At 39.7% G+C, this 16,945-nt stretch overlaps 2 protein-coding genes across 2 annotated transcripts; both read right to left on the bottom strand.

Moving 5' to 3' along the window:
• mep1a.2 (meprin A, alpha (PABA peptide hydrolase), tandem duplicate 2) lies at positions 1–7,556 on the bottom strand. Its single transcript, XM_032584698.1, has 14 exons — positions 7,443–7,556; positions 7,320–7,344; positions 7,185–7,238; positions 7,054–7,091; positions 6,900–6,975; positions 6,698–6,815; positions 6,364–6,539; positions 3,953–4,174; positions 3,582–3,728; positions 3,254–3,469; positions 2,696–3,142; positions 2,271–2,444; positions 1,984–2,188; positions 1–491 (listed from the first exon to the last, which is right to left on the bottom strand). Exons 1-14 carry the CDS (start codon positions 7,518–7,520, stop codon positions 329–331), a joined length of 2,139 nt encoding a protein of 712 aa, XP_032440589.1. The 5' UTR covers positions 7,521–7,556; the 3' UTR covers positions 1–328.
• A 1,132-nt stretch (positions 7,557–8,688) lies between these two features.
• mep1a.1 (meprin A, alpha (PABA peptide hydrolase), tandem duplicate 1) lies at positions 8,689–16,719 on the bottom strand. The gene is made up of 14 exons (XM_032584699.1): positions 16,598–16,719; positions 16,490–16,514; positions 16,352–16,396; positions 16,234–16,274; positions 15,994–16,069; positions 14,816–14,933; positions 14,227–14,402; positions 13,918–14,139; positions 12,023–12,169; positions 11,721–11,936; positions 10,061–10,525; positions 9,385–9,558; positions 9,225–9,297; positions 8,689–9,144 (listed from the first exon to the last, which is right to left on the bottom strand). Exons 1-13 carry the CDS (start codon positions 16,649–16,651, stop codon positions 9,248–9,250), a joined length of 1,809 nt encoding a protein of 602 aa, XP_032440590.1. The 5' UTR covers positions 16,652–16,719; the 3' UTR covers positions 8,689–9,144; positions 9,225–9,247.
• Between the last annotated feature and the right edge of the window lie 226 nt (positions 16,720–16,945).

The raw sequence follows: 16,945 nt of genomic DNA, 5'->3' as shown, positions 1-16,945 counted from the left end.
CGCCGTCGTACATTTTTATTTGCTGAATCTGTTACCATGACAACAAGTGCTACTAAACCAATATTATTGAATTAATTTAGTTAATTAAAGCCCATATTGCAACATAAATTATTCACTTTTCTTCCCTGTTGCACACCAAGTGAGTGTTTTGAAACTACTTCTGCTAAACTATCCATTTGTATCAATGTTCTCAGTGTTTTCCTGGCTTTGAGCGTCTCTTCTAAGAATGGAAGAGTTCATTTTTTTAATGTGAAACATTTCTGTATGTTTAAAGACTGGACCAGCACTGGTCCAGTCTTTTGCTGTGCTAAAAGGGAACCCGTACATTTTAAAACGGGTTGTTGTGAGATCTCCTGATGACAGCGAAGATGGCCAACGTTAGAACCACAGTTCCCGCCGCACCGCCGATGAGAGCTCCCAGGATGCCTCTGTCTATTTTCACTTCCTCACACCTCGGGCCAGAGTAGAAGGTGGCCTGGGTTGTTGCACACCTGGGAAGAGAGACAAGACGTTTCCGTTCATATGTTAATGCTTTCTCCTCTTCCATCTTGAACTGCAGTCACTAAGGGTGTTTTCACACCTGATAGTCCAGTAGACCTGGTTTGATTTGGGACTAAAGTTCCAACGTTTGATATATTTTCAGCCGGTGTGGTTCGCGCGCTGCTGTCAAAAGAACCAAACCCTTTGAAAAACTTGCTCACCCTCTCGCCTCTGGTGGCGCTGTACCAATAACTGCTTAAACAAATGACTCAAAAATCCCCTGAAGAAGACACGAATGCAACTTTCTAAACAAAAACGGAGTGGCGTCAGATTTTAGAGGTTGTCTTTTGTCAAAAGATCACCAGCCATTTGTCCCGCTACACTGAAGGGTTTGTTTGGGTTGTATTTACCCAGAATGCCTTGCTTTCTGGGTAAATACTAAGGGGGTTGGACAGAGACCGAGGTGGACCAGAGTTTACTTTTTTTGGTCAGCATCAGAGTTCAATTCAAACCTCCCCAAACGAACCAGACTTTGTAAATAAATGAACGAGAGTTTAATTAAACCGGACTAAACAGGACTGGTGTGAATGCAGCATAAATAAGACTACACTGTGGACATTATACCAGTTTTGCATATCTGGTTGGTAAGAATAACAGACAAGTAGTTGTGGCAACAGAGAAACAAAAATACCCTGAATTTGTTTAAAGTCAGCCTAAGCTCCTGCTATAAAATGATCATGTGGAAACAGATCAAGTTTCTTTAGACATTCAGTTCTCAAAAGCCACTGTCCTGTTTTGTTTTAGAGCCAATCCTGCTCTAACTCATCTGAATCAAATGGGAATTTCTAAGCATATTCAAGTGTCATACAATTTTTTAAAGGTTTTGAAGGCTCTACTGGCCTTTTTTTGAAAGTGGTCAGACAGGAGAGAGGGTGATGAGAAAGAGGGAAGACACGCAGCAGATGTCGCCGGGGCGGTACACGAACCTGCAATGGCCATGTCGAGGACTTAGGTATCCATGTGTAGGGATGTGCTTTGCCCCTGCGCCACCACAGCACCCATACAAATGTTTTAATCTAACATGATGTCATAGATTTGTTGTTCATGTCAAATTTGAAAAAGTCAGTCATACAGATCCACACTGGTCCTGTGTTAGTGGATTGGTATCCAATCAAGAATTCTCTTTTGTCACTTTAAAACTAATGAAGACAATTGTTTGCTCTGTATTGTATTCAGGCGAGAAATTTCCGGATGTAAATAATAACATGCAACGTCTATGAAAATAATGATGTAACAGTTTCTTCCTTGTTACAAGATTTGCACCAAGACTAGATTTAGCCTATGGTGCATAAACAACCTCAACAATTCTGATTCTGATTAAAGTCTGATTTTACTTTTTATGCTTTTGTGTGGCCCTAATCCTCTTTTGTAGGTAACTGAATGGGAACAAAATACGGCTGGAGGAACACAGATGTCGTACCTATCCAACATGAAAGTACAAACCTGCACGAGGCTTCGCCTGCAGCCTCCACACACAAGCCTCCGTTCAGGCAGGGGTTAGGGTGGCAGAGGTCGGCGGCGCGCGGCTCCCTGTGCTTTGGCGCTTCCCGTTTCATTTCCACCTCACGGTCTTCCTTCTTGTCCGGGAGGTCTCTGCCTTGTACGGAGCGCTCCACTGGTACTTCAGTCTTGATCAGGTGGGTTAAATCTGTTGGAATGACATTTTGATAAACATCTTAGACAGGTCAGAAATATACACCTCAGAAGAAAAGTGCATCTTGGATCCTAACCATTGAAGTCAGCGGTTATGATGAGGTCATCATTCTTGAGGAAGCTCCTCCGCTGTAGTTGGATGTGGGATATGAACGTGCTCCAGCCGTAATCTTGACCCCGGTAGCACTGGCAGCTCTCATCCCAGACTGCACTAGACGTGGCGGTCGGCTTGTCCCAGCGGGTGTTATTGTCTGGTAAGGAAAAGGAAATCCAGGTTAGACTACTCAGAAAATCTCCATGCTTTATTACTGTTGGACCACAAATTCTTTGAAGGAACAAAACAAAAATGAAAGGTCAATTAGTGCAATAACCAATTGCTAAAATTTAAGGGATATGGTTTTGAGAGTTGTGAAAGCACAGCTCATCAGATGAACAGACATTTTTGACTTGTTTGGAGAGTCATGAACCAGCAGTACAGTGAACATTGCCTATCTCTGCCTACCTGAGGTGAAGCTTCTTGTGGAAGACATCCTCAGTGTAACATCTGGGTCCTGATCCAGCGCTACAATGGTGGCCTGCCTGTTTTCTGCTGGCCACTGCATCACTCCGTCATTTTCCCCACTGCAGAGATGCAACGTTGCGCCAACATAATCCGGGTATTCGCTCTCTCTTCCATTCGGGTAGACAGTGACTCCAAACGAATAGCCCTCCGCGCTATAAACGCATTTGCTCCTTACGGGCGTGCCGACGGGAGTTGTGGCGAGAACGCCAGTGAAATTGCGGATTTGCCAGACAAGACTGGGACAGACGGTCTCAGTTAGAGTGATGTCATCGATTAAGATGGCGCCCGAGGAGCCGGCCGATCCTCTGATTCCTTGTAAAACGTAACGGAACTTTTTGGACATTTTAAGATTCACGTGAGCAATTTTCCAGGCATCATCTCCGTTGCCTAAGAAACAAACATAAACAAGTAGTTATTAATCCTTTGATTACTTTTATTAGTCATCCCAATCACTAGGCCTTCCTAATTTAACGCAAGTTCAGTTTGAAGGGAACACACCTGTGATAGTGTGGATTTTTCTGATGGTGTTCACGGCTCCCGTCCCGTCATCACTTCTGATCCAGATTACCAGTTTGTCCCCGGCTGCTCCGGTCATCTTATAGAAGAACTGGAGACACTGTTCACTTCTCTTTGGGTAGAGGATGCGTGACTCCAGCAGGGCGCTGCTGCCCACTGCACCGGAAGAAGTGTCGAACTTTATAAAGTAGCCAGAATCTGAAAGAGATCACGCTTCAGTAAATGACAAATGTGGTTATATCACTTCTGAGTGTTTTTTTTTTTTTTTTGGTTTAAGATTTTGTTTATGACTATGAAACCTCCACAGTACCTCTACAGCGTCCCTCCAGGGTATGATCCCCGTCGCTTGGGCTGCTCAGCGTCTGGACCCAGTCTGCATTGTCGTCCTCATTCTGGATCATTCCACAGATGTTTATGAGCTCAAAAGAGCACTGATCCAGCAGAGTATGTGTCTCAGCTGAAACATGTTTGATATCAAACAAAATGGAATCTTAATAAAGGTGAAAATTCTCAATATCCATACAAAAACCGAAGGTGACCACAGTTATCTGTAACCTTGGAGAACTGGTGTTTTCTTTTAAAAGACTGGCTTATATCCTTTAAGTTATTACCCATCCAAAAAAAAAAAAAACAAAGGCAAATCTGTAATGTGTGATAAAGTAATAAAGTAGAAATACCCACCACAGTCATACATGCGGTTGAGCCTGGTGATGTCTACTTCGCTGAAGTCCAACCGCTGACCAATGACATTGTTAAAGTATGGTATGACGGTTGTAATTGTGGGGATGCTTTCATTCTTATTAAAGGACAACGGTCTGTAGTGCATGATGGACTCATAATCGTACGGTGTGTTCAGGTCTGTGATGAAGTCATCTTCATATTTGTTGAAATTGTGCCCCATCCCTATAAGGACAGAGCTACATTATCACCGACATGAAAGTATGATCAGGAGATAACTGTAGAAAATCTACTATAGTACATAATACACCATTTGTATATGTGGAAGTAATATTCAATACATTTTTGAAAGCTATTAAAAAATATGGCACAAAATACATGCCTAATTTGTGATAATCACGCACACACAAAAAAAGTTTTTTTCTTTTTAGTTTTGCTACTCTGAAATATATACAGTAGATGCACCAACGGTGTGGAAAAGTGTGTTGAAATCGACATTCCATTTTTAACTTATTAAAAAATAGTATTTGAGGTGATATTTGGCACCACAGATAAACTAGAACTTTAAAATCACCCCAGAAATTCAAGTTTGCGGTTTGGAAACATTCAGGTTTTTCATTCAACTACATCCTGGTGAAAAATAAATATACTAAGTATGTTAAATTTTAGCATACTTAAGCATACTTTAAGTCAGACTAATCATGAATATACTTCAAGTTCACTTAGGATTAGTTAACTTAACGTGTGACATTTTGGAACAACTAATTTTGTGCTTAGTGTATTTTAATAGGATTTAAATTATAGAATATAGAATAGAATAGAATAGAATAGAAGTACTTTATTCATCCCAGCAGGGAAATTACTTCGCAGTTTGATTGCATCAAAGCATAATTTAAAGTGTACTAAAATTTGTTCACTTTTTTAAACCATTTGTTCACCTTTTTTTTTAACATACATAGAGGCAGCAGCTGTTATCAGTTTGACACCCAGTTTTGCTGCTTGTATGAAATTTACCTACTCTTCTCAGAGGTTCTCAAAAAGTAAAATCATGCTGAACTCCAGTTACCTGAGAAGTTGGAACTAACATACTTTTTTTGAACAACTTAAGTTACACTTAGTATACTTTAAGTACATTGCTTTTTATGTAATATAAACGTGCTTGATATTTTGAGTGTACTATTTTTGTGATTGAATTACATTTAAAATATATTTAGAATGTAGTTTCAGTATATTAGCATGACATATTTTATATATTAGTAGTGTGATTACAGTATGTTACAATTACACTTTTGGTTTACTATTATTGCTAATGAAGTTCACTTTTTAGTTACTTAATGTATTTTATTATTCTGCTTTGCCACTTTGTACATTAGATGCTTCATACACACTACAGTCCTGCAAACACATCAGGCTGCCAGAACACAGAAGGGTCGATTACAAAACACTTTCCAGGTGAAACAAGTTACATTGTGCTTTCAATATATTAACATTTTGGTAACACTTTATTTAATGGGGTGTGCATATGATGGACAATGAAGCATGACCAGAACCAACGTTTTACTTCAGCATTTTTCAACAGCTATAAAGTACATAGCTGGAATTAATAACTGGGAACAGTATGGTCAAAACTAAATGTTTATGTACCAAAGTAGATATTTGTGTTCCACATTTAATTTTATTTAATTTACAAACTAAATATTTAGCTCATAACTAAATATTTAGGTCCAAGCTAAATATTTAGCTAATAAGCAAATTAGCTTGCTGATAAGCGGAAGTGAAATATCAAAATAAAAGCTGAATCACTTCAGTTGTCGCTCCAGTAAGTTTTTTTTTTTAAATATACCATTCTTTTCTTCTCAACATGTCCAACGTCTCACATTACTCGTGTATCTAGAATACATCTGATTTATGTTTGATTTAGAACTACTATCAAACTTTTTATACAAACAGCATATTGAGTCATTTTCATATAATTTTTCCATTACGACGGAATAAGCACAAATTCTTCAACTTTGATAGATGCCGATTTTGCTACATATTATTTTAAAGTTATATGAAAAGAATTGCCAAAGTCGAAAACATCTGACCTAACATAAAGTTCATCCAAGTCATGACAGCGGGTAGCACTTTTTGGCAATAATCGTTTTAAAAGGCTCGAAAACGTCAGCCATCTTGAAAACTGGCAGTCATCCTGAAATTCACGAGGCTAAATGAAAATGTGAAAGATGTGCAACGTAAGGGGTAAGCAAACAATTTTTTTCGACTACTAGAAAGGTTTTTACAGTAATACGAAGCCACACAAGCAGCTTTACTGCAACAGTTCTCCCGGTCAGCTCTACTGAAATTCACCAGCTGGTTTTCAAATGGCCACTCTACGCTCGACTGAATGTGAAATTAAAACAACAGACACCCACCTTCTTCAATTTCGTCCCACCAGATTTTGACGTAGTCATCTCGGTCTGAACGGGACTGCTCGTGGTAGAAGCCCAGCGCGTGCAGAAGCTCGTGCTCCACTATGGCCTTGGTGTCACACCGGTCACCAATGGACACGTTCTGGCCTGTCCCATCGTCTCCGACGTATGACCAGCAACTGCATGGTTTACAGAGAAAGCAGTAAGTACGCTTCTGCTTCTATTGAGTTTTACTTAGCTACTGGGCAAATGAGCATCTTGGTATCTTTGTATGACTCAATGACTGGACCATAAAAGTTAGGCAACAACCTAGCTAGCTACAAAGCTAGTCTCTCACCCAGAGAGCTTGACGAAGGAGATGTAGGTGGATTCTCCCTCATAGGGTTTAAAATCCACGCAGGATCTCAAGCGGTATTCCTCAAACGCTTGAAGAATTACACCCTTGGCGTTCAGATCTAAATCAAAAGGGAAAAGGGAATTTGTTTCCTTTTGTGTTTTATCAAATTATGACAATTTGCGCAACGTGTGCAAATGTGTACCTAAGGAATCAGTTAGGATGTAAGGTATGGGAAACGTCCATCTTCTTGTTTCGTCAAGGATGGCGTTTCTTTTTGGCTACAGAACACCGTGCAAGAAAAATCGATATTTGACTTCTCTACAAACACTTTCTACACATCCTCTCCGTTCACTTACATTGACAGCAATGTCTCCCTCAAACAGATGTGTCAATCCTGAAATGTGGGCAGTAAAATGAAAGTTGTGTGTTAGCAGGTAGTGGAAGTTATTTAGACCGCATCAGTGCAGAGAAAATCAGCACAGAATACCTCTGTTAATTTCAAGAATGTCATCTCTAAGTTCACCGGCATCTGCTTCATCATCTACAGGATAAAGTCAGTGTTAGACCCAAAACAAAAGTAGCCAACAAATTGCCTGATTAATGTGGACGATTAGACACCAACCAGTTATTGCCGGATCAGCCTGCACCTAGCACACAACGAGAAGGTCTTCTCAATCCAAAATGCTCAGCCAAAACTTCACTTTCAACTTCGTATAGAAAAGTGAGATCCATTAACACGACTTACCTTTAAAATGACAAAAACGCCGATCAGAACAGCAATTTTCCTCAATCTGCCTTCAGGTCCCATGTTGAACAGAAGCATGATTCTCCTTCAAGACAGCAGTCGAGGAGGAACTTTGATCAGGGTTGCTATTTTTAATGAGTAACTTTTTTTGTGTAGCTTTTAAAGCTGACATGGCAAGTGGAGGCGATAACAGCCATAAACTGTAAACTATGAACCGAAGATGTGCAGACAGTGACAGTCACAGCGAGATGGAGCGATACGGAGATTTCTGTCCACTCAAAGCTGCTCGGGGTTTTGCTTTGAGTGTTAGAAAGCCGAATCCTACTTTTGTCTCATAAAATTTTGAACTAAAGCAGCAACTTCTTGTCTGCACTTACACTCTGTAACAAAAAATATTAGGTCCCCAAAAAGAACGCTACGATTTAGATGTTATTCTGTTACAGATGCAGACGGGTGATGAGTGAGTAAAGTTGTTAGCAGTCTGCATTGCTAGGATGATATTCGAGAGGGTTTAAAGTTTTTCTTGGGTGAGATTTTGTAAAATTGTTGTGGTTAACAATTCTCTTGTTTATAGAAGAAACATGAGTTTTCTGGGAATTAAAAAAAATAAATACTGGGATTGGTAGATGGCTAAGAGCTTGACAGACATCTACCGCCTAATTTAGCTGACTTTAGCTTGTGAAATCAGCTTAAAATGAAGATGTTCACATCAGTCGGGTGAACAAACACATCCGTGACTGTACAGACCTATCCACATTCACATCTAAAACACACCTTTTCAAAGTACAACTATTGTCCTGTTTTATTATTTATTTATTAACATGCTACTTAAGTGTTGTCCTTTTATGACTTTGTTTGATGTACTTAGTGTGCTGTTTGTGATTTGACTTGATTCCTGTAGTCTCTGAGTGTGTAGAAAAGTGCTATGCAAATAAAAAGTATTATTACTATTATATTATGTAAATGGTTACTGACACCCTTCAATTTCGCAACAGGAAGAAGATATGTTTGCTGCTGTTGTGTCTGGGTAATGTTGGCTCCAGCTCATTGTTAAACTGTCAAAAGCAGTGAAAACATTGAGATTTTGCGATAGCCTGATAGGAGCAGTACTCTCCTGTGATTCAGAGTTTCTTATAATTACTTGAAAAAACAATCAGGTGATCCTGAGAGTGCAAAAGTTTACTTAAAAATCAGGTGAAGCAGGCAAAACTGGAAACCAAAGGTTTGCTATGACAAAAACGTTCCATAACCTCTGGAAACATTTAATATTGTTAAAACGATAGCGGCACAAACAGAACATTTTTGCTGCACAAATGGTTAACACTGATTTTATTTGATTTGAAGAAGGGGGTCAACTCAAGTCTGTGTGTAACTTTCTAGTCGGTGTCTGTTTACATCTCAGTAAGAAAAATGTAGAGGAACAATTTATTAGTACTTTGCATAAGTATTTAAGTATTATATTTGTTAAGACCCCTTGAGTTGTTTTTATTTTTATTTTCTATTAAACACAATTTTTTTCTTCACGATACATCCTCCTAAGCGTCAAAACAAATGAGATTTGTTTATGGAACAGCAAACCACATTCTTGTTTAAGGCTTTTGTTGACATTTCATAATGCATTGTAATATCCTGTAATACATCCTGTGCCGTCATCTTCACAGATGTTTCTTCTCATTCCAGCTCCACGTACTCCAACCAAATGCTTCAAACAAAAACAAACATTTCACAATAATATCTGCATTGGTGTCATTAAATAAAATAATACAGTTTGTAATTACTTACCAGTTTGTTGTGTTATAAAGTCCTTAGTCATGCGACACAATAGGAACTTCTGTTTTGATGAGTGATGTTATGTCTATAGAGAAGGAAGAGTTTTGTTTGCATTGTGGGAGTATTAGATGTCAAACTTTTACTGATTGAGAGTCAAAAATAAACAACAAACCTTCAAAATCAGCAAAGATGATGAGGTCATCATCCTTGAGGTAATTGCGCCGCCTGAGGTCAAAGTGCTTGATGAAGTTCCTCCAGCCCCATGATGTACCGCGGTAGCACTGACAGGCAGGGTCGTACTTTCCGACCTTGGAGGGATTGTCCCACAAAAACTGTCCGTCTGATGCTAGAAGCAAAAAGAGCAGAAAGATAGTGAGGAACACGATTCCACAGCTTGAACGATGATGTAGAACAGCCTGTGTTGACAGGTAACTAACATTACTGATGAAAGCAGGTATAAAGATCGATGATAACATTTCTTGTCAAAGTAAACTCTGTCTCCCAAAAGTGCTATCCAGTTACTGCTAGCAAATTAAGTTTACACCCAAAGTGCCATTGGTCTGTCTTTGTCTTGCTCGCTTTTTCCTCCCCCTGAAATCCCATGGCAGCATGGTGCACCTCTGCAACAGCTAAGGTGAGAAATAACAGCATAGATGCTGACCACCTGGCGTTAGATTGATGTTAGTAAGTAGTAAGTGTGGTGTTGTTTCTATTAGGCGGTTCCTTTGATGAAGTAAAATCACAGTATGAGTACATCTTACACAGGAGTTCCGTCGTTTTTACCATGGTTTTTACTGTCATGGAGTAATGTTGGTCCCTTTTCGCTAAGGGCAAAGAAACATACTCACTTGTCGTCAAATCAGTTGTGAGGCTGCGAGCAGAAGACATCCTTTGCAGAATATCTGGGTCTTGGTCCATCACCACCAAGGTGGCTTGATGGTTGACAGCTGGCCACTTCATCACAGCGTCATTCTCCCCACTGGTCAGGTGGAAGTAGAGCCCTACGTAGTTCCCAGTGTAATCACTGTAACTGGTCAACGGCATGATGCGTATGCCGTAACCGTAGCCTTCACGGCTGTAGAAGCGAGGGCTGTCAAGAACAGTGTTGACATTAGCCATTTCCATGATCTTGGAGAAGTTACGGATTGTCCACACTGCGTTTGGGCAGTGCGTTTCCGTCAGGCTGATGTCGTCGATGTAGATGCCTCCAGTGGAAGCGGTGGGGTCTCCGCGCGTGGCTTGGAAAGCATAGCGAAACTTAACGTCTATCTCCAATGGAACGTGGGCGATCTTCCAAGAGTGTTCAGAATCGGCTGGGTAGAAAGCAAAGGTTAATGTTTAAGAAATGGCGTAGTAGCAAGGTTAATTTAAAGACATTGTAGTAAATTATTCCACATTTACTACTTCAGCGTAGACACTATATTGTGTAAGGCACCAAATATGGCTTAGTGTTTCTCAGAAGTATTATTGTGTTTTTTCTCCTGCAACAATGTGAAAAGTATACCTTTATCTGTAAATTGATTCTTACTCTTGACACAGAAAGACATTAGCTTAATATGCCAAAATAAAAAGGGGAATAGAACCTGTTTTTTCTTGTTCTCTTATGCTTAACCTAAATGGCAATTTAAAGAAGTTGCTACTGTGATCAGCCAACATGTGTTCTCAGTTTTAGAATTTGTCACTGCGTGCAAGCCAGCACTAACAATTCGCCTAATTTAGCAGAAAGTCTAATGGCAGCTCGAAGGGCAAATTTGTCTTAAACAGTTGGTAAAAATCCATATCTGAAAGTTTTTAACTCATTCATGTTGATTACTCAAAATAGGAATGTGAGAAAAAAAGATTACATGTTAAATTTATTTATCAGCCTGTAATCAATACCTATGTTGTATAAAACTTTTCGTACAGTGGACCTCCACTTATTCTCAGATTTTTCTGTAGAACGTAACTCCAAATTATTTGCGGAGAATTTGACTATTCTTGAATTTGTTTTGTAGAGCACATCTATATTATTTCAAAGATAATGCAGCTTGGGCAACTGAGATACCTAGGCCCAGTAACACTTGACATGCTTTTGGCTCTTAGAATGGTACGGCAGCCGCACCGTTCATATTCATTGGTGTTGATTGACTGTGTCCCCAAGAGCAGAGATAAGGAAGACTGTCAATGTTAGCTTCTGTAGTAGTTATACAGTCCCAACTATTCAAATAAGCAGTTAGAAGCATTTTTTGGAGGAGTCTCAACTAAATCCCACGAATACCGGGGATCACTGTGTTCTGAAACCATACCAAAAAAAACTACACTAGGTAATTCAATATTTCAAAGGTAGGTGGAGAGCCTCCTATTTGAGAGTTTTTAAAAATACCTTAATTTGATAACTATATTTATTCACCTGTGCACCTGTTTCACTCTGGCTCATACTGTCTGCATGCAAATCAGATTAGACAAGCTTCAATGAGTTAAAAAAAAAAAAAATCCTGTTAAAGGCTGTGAAACATGGCCTCTATTTACCATAGAAGGTATGTATTTTCTTCATTTTCCGGACAGTGCCGGTGCCATCGTCCATCTTGGCCCATACAACTAGCTTGTCTTGGGCGCTTCCAGTCATCTTGTAGAAGAACTGCAGACACTGGAGCTTCCTTTTGGGGTAAAGGGTTCGGGATTCTAGTAAAGCAGACTGCAGAGGGTCTCCGGTCCGGGTGTTGAAGTACATGAAGTACCCTGCATCTGGAGATAAGTGAAAGAGGAGTTTTTTAAAATAGTCTGAACTTCAGTTTTGTTGGGTTTTAGAAGTGTACTTCTTCAACTCTGACCTCTGCACCTTCCCAGGAGCGTATGATCCTCATCCCCTGCGCTGCTCTTCAAATGGACCCAGTCGGCATCGTCATTAGAAGACTGGATCATCCCACAGATGCTTGCATACTCAAAGGAACACTGATCCAGAAGGGTGAGAGGGCCGGCTAGGGTAAAAGAGAGGGGCAACTTGAATGTTTATTTCTGGGGATTTATATTTCTAGCTAGAAAGTCCATAAGAAGCTGACTTTGCAAAATATACAGTTGTGGTCAAAAGTTTACATACACTTGTAAAAAACATAATGTCATGGCTGTCTTGAGTTTCCAATAAGTTCTACAACTCTTATTTTTCTGTGATAGAGTGATCGGAACACATACCTGTTTGTCACAAAAAACAGTCATAAAGTTTGGTTCTTTCATAAATTTATTATGGGTCTGCTGAAAATGTCACCAAATCTGCTGGGTCAAAAATATACATACAGCAACATAAATTGTCAATTTTGGTGACGTAGAGAGTTGTGTCAATCAAATTAACTTCATGTCATGGCCTCTTCACTTCTTGTAAGTGATTCTGATTGACTACAGCTGTTGACTTCTCATGAGCCCATTTAAATAGGGCTCATTTGACCCAGTGATTAGACTCAGCCACAAAAGCTACAATGGGAAAGTCAAAGGAACTCAGTGTGGATCTGAAAAAGCGAATTATTGACTTGAACAAGTCAGGGAAGTCACTTGGAGCCATTTCAAAGCAGCTACAAGTCCCAAGAGCAACTGTGCAGACAATTATTCGCAAGTATAAAGTGCATGGAACAGTTGTGTCACTGCCACGATCAGGAAGAAAACGCAAGCTATCACATGCTGCCGAGAGGAGATTGGTCAGGATGGTCAAGAGTCAACCAAGAATCACCAAAAAGCAGGTCTGCAAGGATTTGGAAGCTGATGGAACACAGGTGTCAGTCTCCACAGTCAAGCGTGTTTTACATCGCCATGGACTGAGAGGCTGTCGGGCAAGAAAGAAGCCCTTGCTATAGAAAAGGCACCTTAAGACTCGGCTGAAGTTTGCTGCTGATCACATGGACAAAGATAAAACCTTCTGGAGGAAAGTTCTGTGGTCAGACGAAACAAAAATTGAGCTGTTTGGCCACAACACCCAGCAATATGTTTGGAGGAGAAAAGGTGAGGCCTTTAATCCCAGGAACACCATGCCTACTGTCAAGCATGGTGGTGGTAGTATTATGCTCTGGGGCTGTTTTGCTGCCAGTGGAACTGGTTCTTTGCAGAAAGTAAATGGGATAATGAAGAAGGAGGATTACCTCCAAATTCTGCAGGAAAACTTAAAACCATCAGCCCGAAGGTTGGGTCTTGGGCGCAGTTGGGTGTTCCAACAGGACAATGACCCAAAACACACATCAGAAGTGGTAAAGGAATGGCTAAACCAGGCTAGAATTAAGGTTTTAGAATGGCCTTCCCAAAGTCCTGACTTAAACCCCATTGAGAACATGTGGACAGTGCTAAAGAAAGAGGTTTATGCAAGAAAACCATCACATTTAGCTGAACTGCACCAATTCTGTCAAGAAGAGTGGTCAAACATTCGACCTGAAGCTTGCCAGGAGCTTGTGGATGGCTACCAAAAGCGCCTAGTTGCCGTGAAAATGGCCAAGGGACATGCAACCAAATACTAATGTTGCTGTATGTATATTTTTGACCCAGCAGATTTGGTGACATTTTCAGCAGACCCATAATAAATTTATGAAAGAACCAAACTTTATGACTGTTTTTTGTGACAAACAGGTATGTGTTCCGATCACTCTATCACAGAAAAATAAGAGTTGTAGAACTTATTGGAAACTCAAGACAGCCATGACATTATGTTTTTTACAAGTGTATGTAAACTTTTGACCACAACTGTACATACAACAGTTATACATCCGGTTGAGCCTCAGGGTGTCCATCTTGCTAAAGTCAAGGTATTGGCCGATGATGTTGTAGAACTCTGGGATTTTGGTGGTGACGGTGGGAATGGATTCATTCTTGTTGAAGGAGAAGGGTCGGTAATGCATGACGGATTCATAGTCGTATGCCGTGTTTTGATCGGTGATGAAGTCATCGTTGTATTTGTTGAAGTTGTGCTCGAGTCCTGTGGAGAATTTTATCTATACGTCAAACAACCGAAAAATTTTCAAACTCTCATTTCATTCCTCACATATTCAGGTGCCGGAGGTACCTGGTGTCACCTGGTCCAGCCAAATGTCAACGTAGTCATCTCTGTCTGTACGGGACTGTTCGTGGTAAAATCCCAGAGCGTGCAGCAGCTCATGTTCAATCACAGCCTTATGGTCGCAGCCTGTTCCCAAAGACAAGATCTGACCATTCTGCTGGTCGCCAACGCTCGAGAAGCACCTGACGGGAGAGGGAGCTGGTTAAAGACAGAATGTCCCATAAATACATGCCACTCCAATGCTGTTTGCTGCTGCGTTTCTATTGGCCATACAGTTGAATATTGACAAAGTTTTGTAGCACAAAACTACAAACTATTGTCACAGTATGATGAAAAGGGTGTTTGCTTGTGGACTGATGTGACAAAATTGTGAAGTTTTGAAAGGTATGCGCCCCATTACATCTTATTTAAAACTAACCCATTTGAAAAGAAGAACATAATGCAGACAGTCAAACACAGTAGTGATAGTTGGGCCTGTGCTGATTAGGTTTTCATGGAACAGTTCGTACTGCTTATACCATTTTGACAAAACTTCTGGATATTGTTCGATGTTTTGGACACGGAGTGAACAGAAAAGACAGAGTTACTGCCTTACCCTCCCCTCTTCTCAAACTTGATATAAGTTTTCTCTCCCTCATACGGCTTGAAGTCGACACAAGACTTGAGACGATACATCTCGAACGCCTGGTGGACGCAACCTTTAGCGTTCAGATCTGAACAAACGAAAAAGGAACTGACAGGATGATCAAGTACAATGTGAACAACAAACATATCCCAGGAATAATTAATGGTCTTTACTGGCACTCACAGGCTCTAAAGATATTGATAGATGTTTCAAAGCTGATAATTTATTGATTTAGATTCTCAGTCAACATGGATAAGGCTGTCTTAAGTTCTAGAATATTAGTCAACAGGGTTTTAAAGAAGTGAAAAAGACCAGTTGGCTTCTATTCCATTTCCCCAATTAGTAAAATGTAACTAGATAGATAATCCACAAAAATACGTTTTTTTAATATCTGAATGTCATTCAAAAAGAATTTTAGGCATATTTTTCTGGTTTGAATAAGGACAAGCCAAACTGAAATATTCAGTAAAGATGTGAGTGGATGTTCTGAGTTCTGGGACTGTTAGAAATCAAATCAACAAAAAGAGAAACATTTTACACAAAAAGCCCTTTAAATAAGGTCTACTGATGTTTCTATAGGAACACTTTGATATCTTGATATCATGCGCCTGTGACAGTTAATGGTTACAAATTAGTTATCATGCAGCTATTAATGAAAGTATACTATCAAAGGTCAAATGACCCACACACTGATATGAGATTAGATCTCTCTTTCTTTCTCGCTCTTTTTTTCACACACACTCACACACCCCTACAAGTGAACACACATGAAGATGCACCCATGCAAAGATGGAATGAAAGATATTCTGATGGAATGATCAAGTTGGAATAATTCTCATTCATCTCAGGGATTATTATCCTGATAAAATGAGTTACAACATGCTGGTCATCTTCAAGCTAAAGGTTTAGGACAATTGATGCCCAGTATTGCATCCAAAGTAAATCCTATGTAAATTTCCACTTACTCTACATTGTAAGCTACCAGTTGACTTAATGTTTCATTCAGCAATATTTATATGTTAATTTGCTTTTACAGCATGTATTTCTCTGAGATTTATCAATTCTGTTCTTTCAACTCAATCAGCTATGATGATGATGTTTGAACACAATCATTCAGTGAGAGTATCCTAAACTTTATATGAACTCACCTAAATCATCCCCAAGAATGTAAGGGATTGGAAATTTCCACCTATATCTTTGGTTGACCAGGGCATTCTTTCCTTTCTGCAACATAAAGTCACTTAAGTAAAACACCCAATCAAAAAACACACTTATTATCTCAGAGATGCTGCCCTTTAGTCTCTAAGGAGTACAAGGACCAACAGCTCTCAATAATTACTGACATTAACGTGATTTAGCAAAAGAAAAATCATCTGGTTCCAACTTACAGGAAGCAAAATGTCTCCCTCAAAGAGGTCGGCATCAGAATCTGCAGCAAAAGTGACCACGATTCAACATTTTTGTTTTAAAGTTAAGGTTATGAAGTCAAGCAATATCGCTGCTTACCAATGTTCAGGATGGGGTTCTCATCTTCGCCATTCTCGTACACCTCTGCAACACATACACGTGGGTTTATACCTGACAAATGGTATCTTATTGTTATTAAAAAAAATGATAATAAAAGTTTTCTCCCTTTTTACGTACCGTGTACTTCACTGGAACGCGGTATCTGAACAAAACAAACCCAGTGAAAGTGAGTGCAATTAAAATCAGTAACACTCACGATGAATTCTGCATATGTTCAGTACTTACGGTGAAGGATGTAGTCAAAACTACAAGTCCCAGCAGAAAGAGTATTCTCTCCATTGTGATAGAAAGTGTGTGACTAAATGCTGCTGCTGGTTTAAGCTCTGATGTGTTCGAAGGGGATCATATTTATGATGATGAACCAAAGGACTTTGACTCACGCTGTTACTGATTGTTACAGTAAGTGGTTCTCACATGTGCACCTGCTTGTTTGTTGTTGAACTGTATCCGATAGGATATTATCTAATCTAACTGCTAGCATCTTATATTGGACGCTAATGTTAACTAGCAACATAAATCCAGATGACTAAGACGATTATGAGATATTCCAGGGTAAATAAAAAAAAGAAAGAA

The sequence above is a fragment of the Xiphophorus hellerii genome, chromosome 15 (assembly GCF_003331165.1).
Source record: "Xiphophorus hellerii strain 12219 chromosome 15, Xiphophorus_hellerii-4.1, whole genome shotgun sequence".
Taxonomy (NCBI): Eukaryota; Metazoa; Chordata; class Actinopteri; order Cyprinodontiformes; family Poeciliidae; genus Xiphophorus; species Xiphophorus hellerii.
This window is presented reverse-complemented; position numbering and strand designations above follow the sequence as displayed.

Excerpts from the sequence above, each read along its gene's own strand:
- mep1a.2 (XM_032584698.1), bottom strand. The coding sequence starts at position 7,520 with ATGCTTCTGTTCAACATGGGACCTGAAGGCAGATTGAGGAAAATTGCT. Across the intron at positions 7,092-7,184 it reads CATTCTTGAAATTAACAGAG|GATTGACACATCTGTTTGAG; the intron begins GTATTCTGTGCT and ends CCCACATTTCAG. Across the intron at positions 3,143-3,253 it reads AAAAATCCACACTATCACAG|GCAACGGAGATGATGCCTGG; the intron begins GTGTGTTCCCTT and ends TTTGTTTCTTAG.
- mep1a.1 (XM_032584699.1), bottom strand. The coding sequence starts at position 16,651 with ATGGAGAGAATACTCTTTCTGCTGGGACTTGTAGTTTTGACTACATCC. Across the intron at positions 14,140-14,226 it reads GCTGGACCAGGTGACACCAG|GACTCGAGCACAACTTCAAC; the intron begins GTACCTCCGGCA and ends AATTCTCCACAG. Across the intron at positions 9,298-9,384 it reads CATCTTTGCTGATTTTGAAG|ACATAACATCACTCATCAAA; the intron begins GTTTGTTGTTTA and ends CCTTCTCTATAG.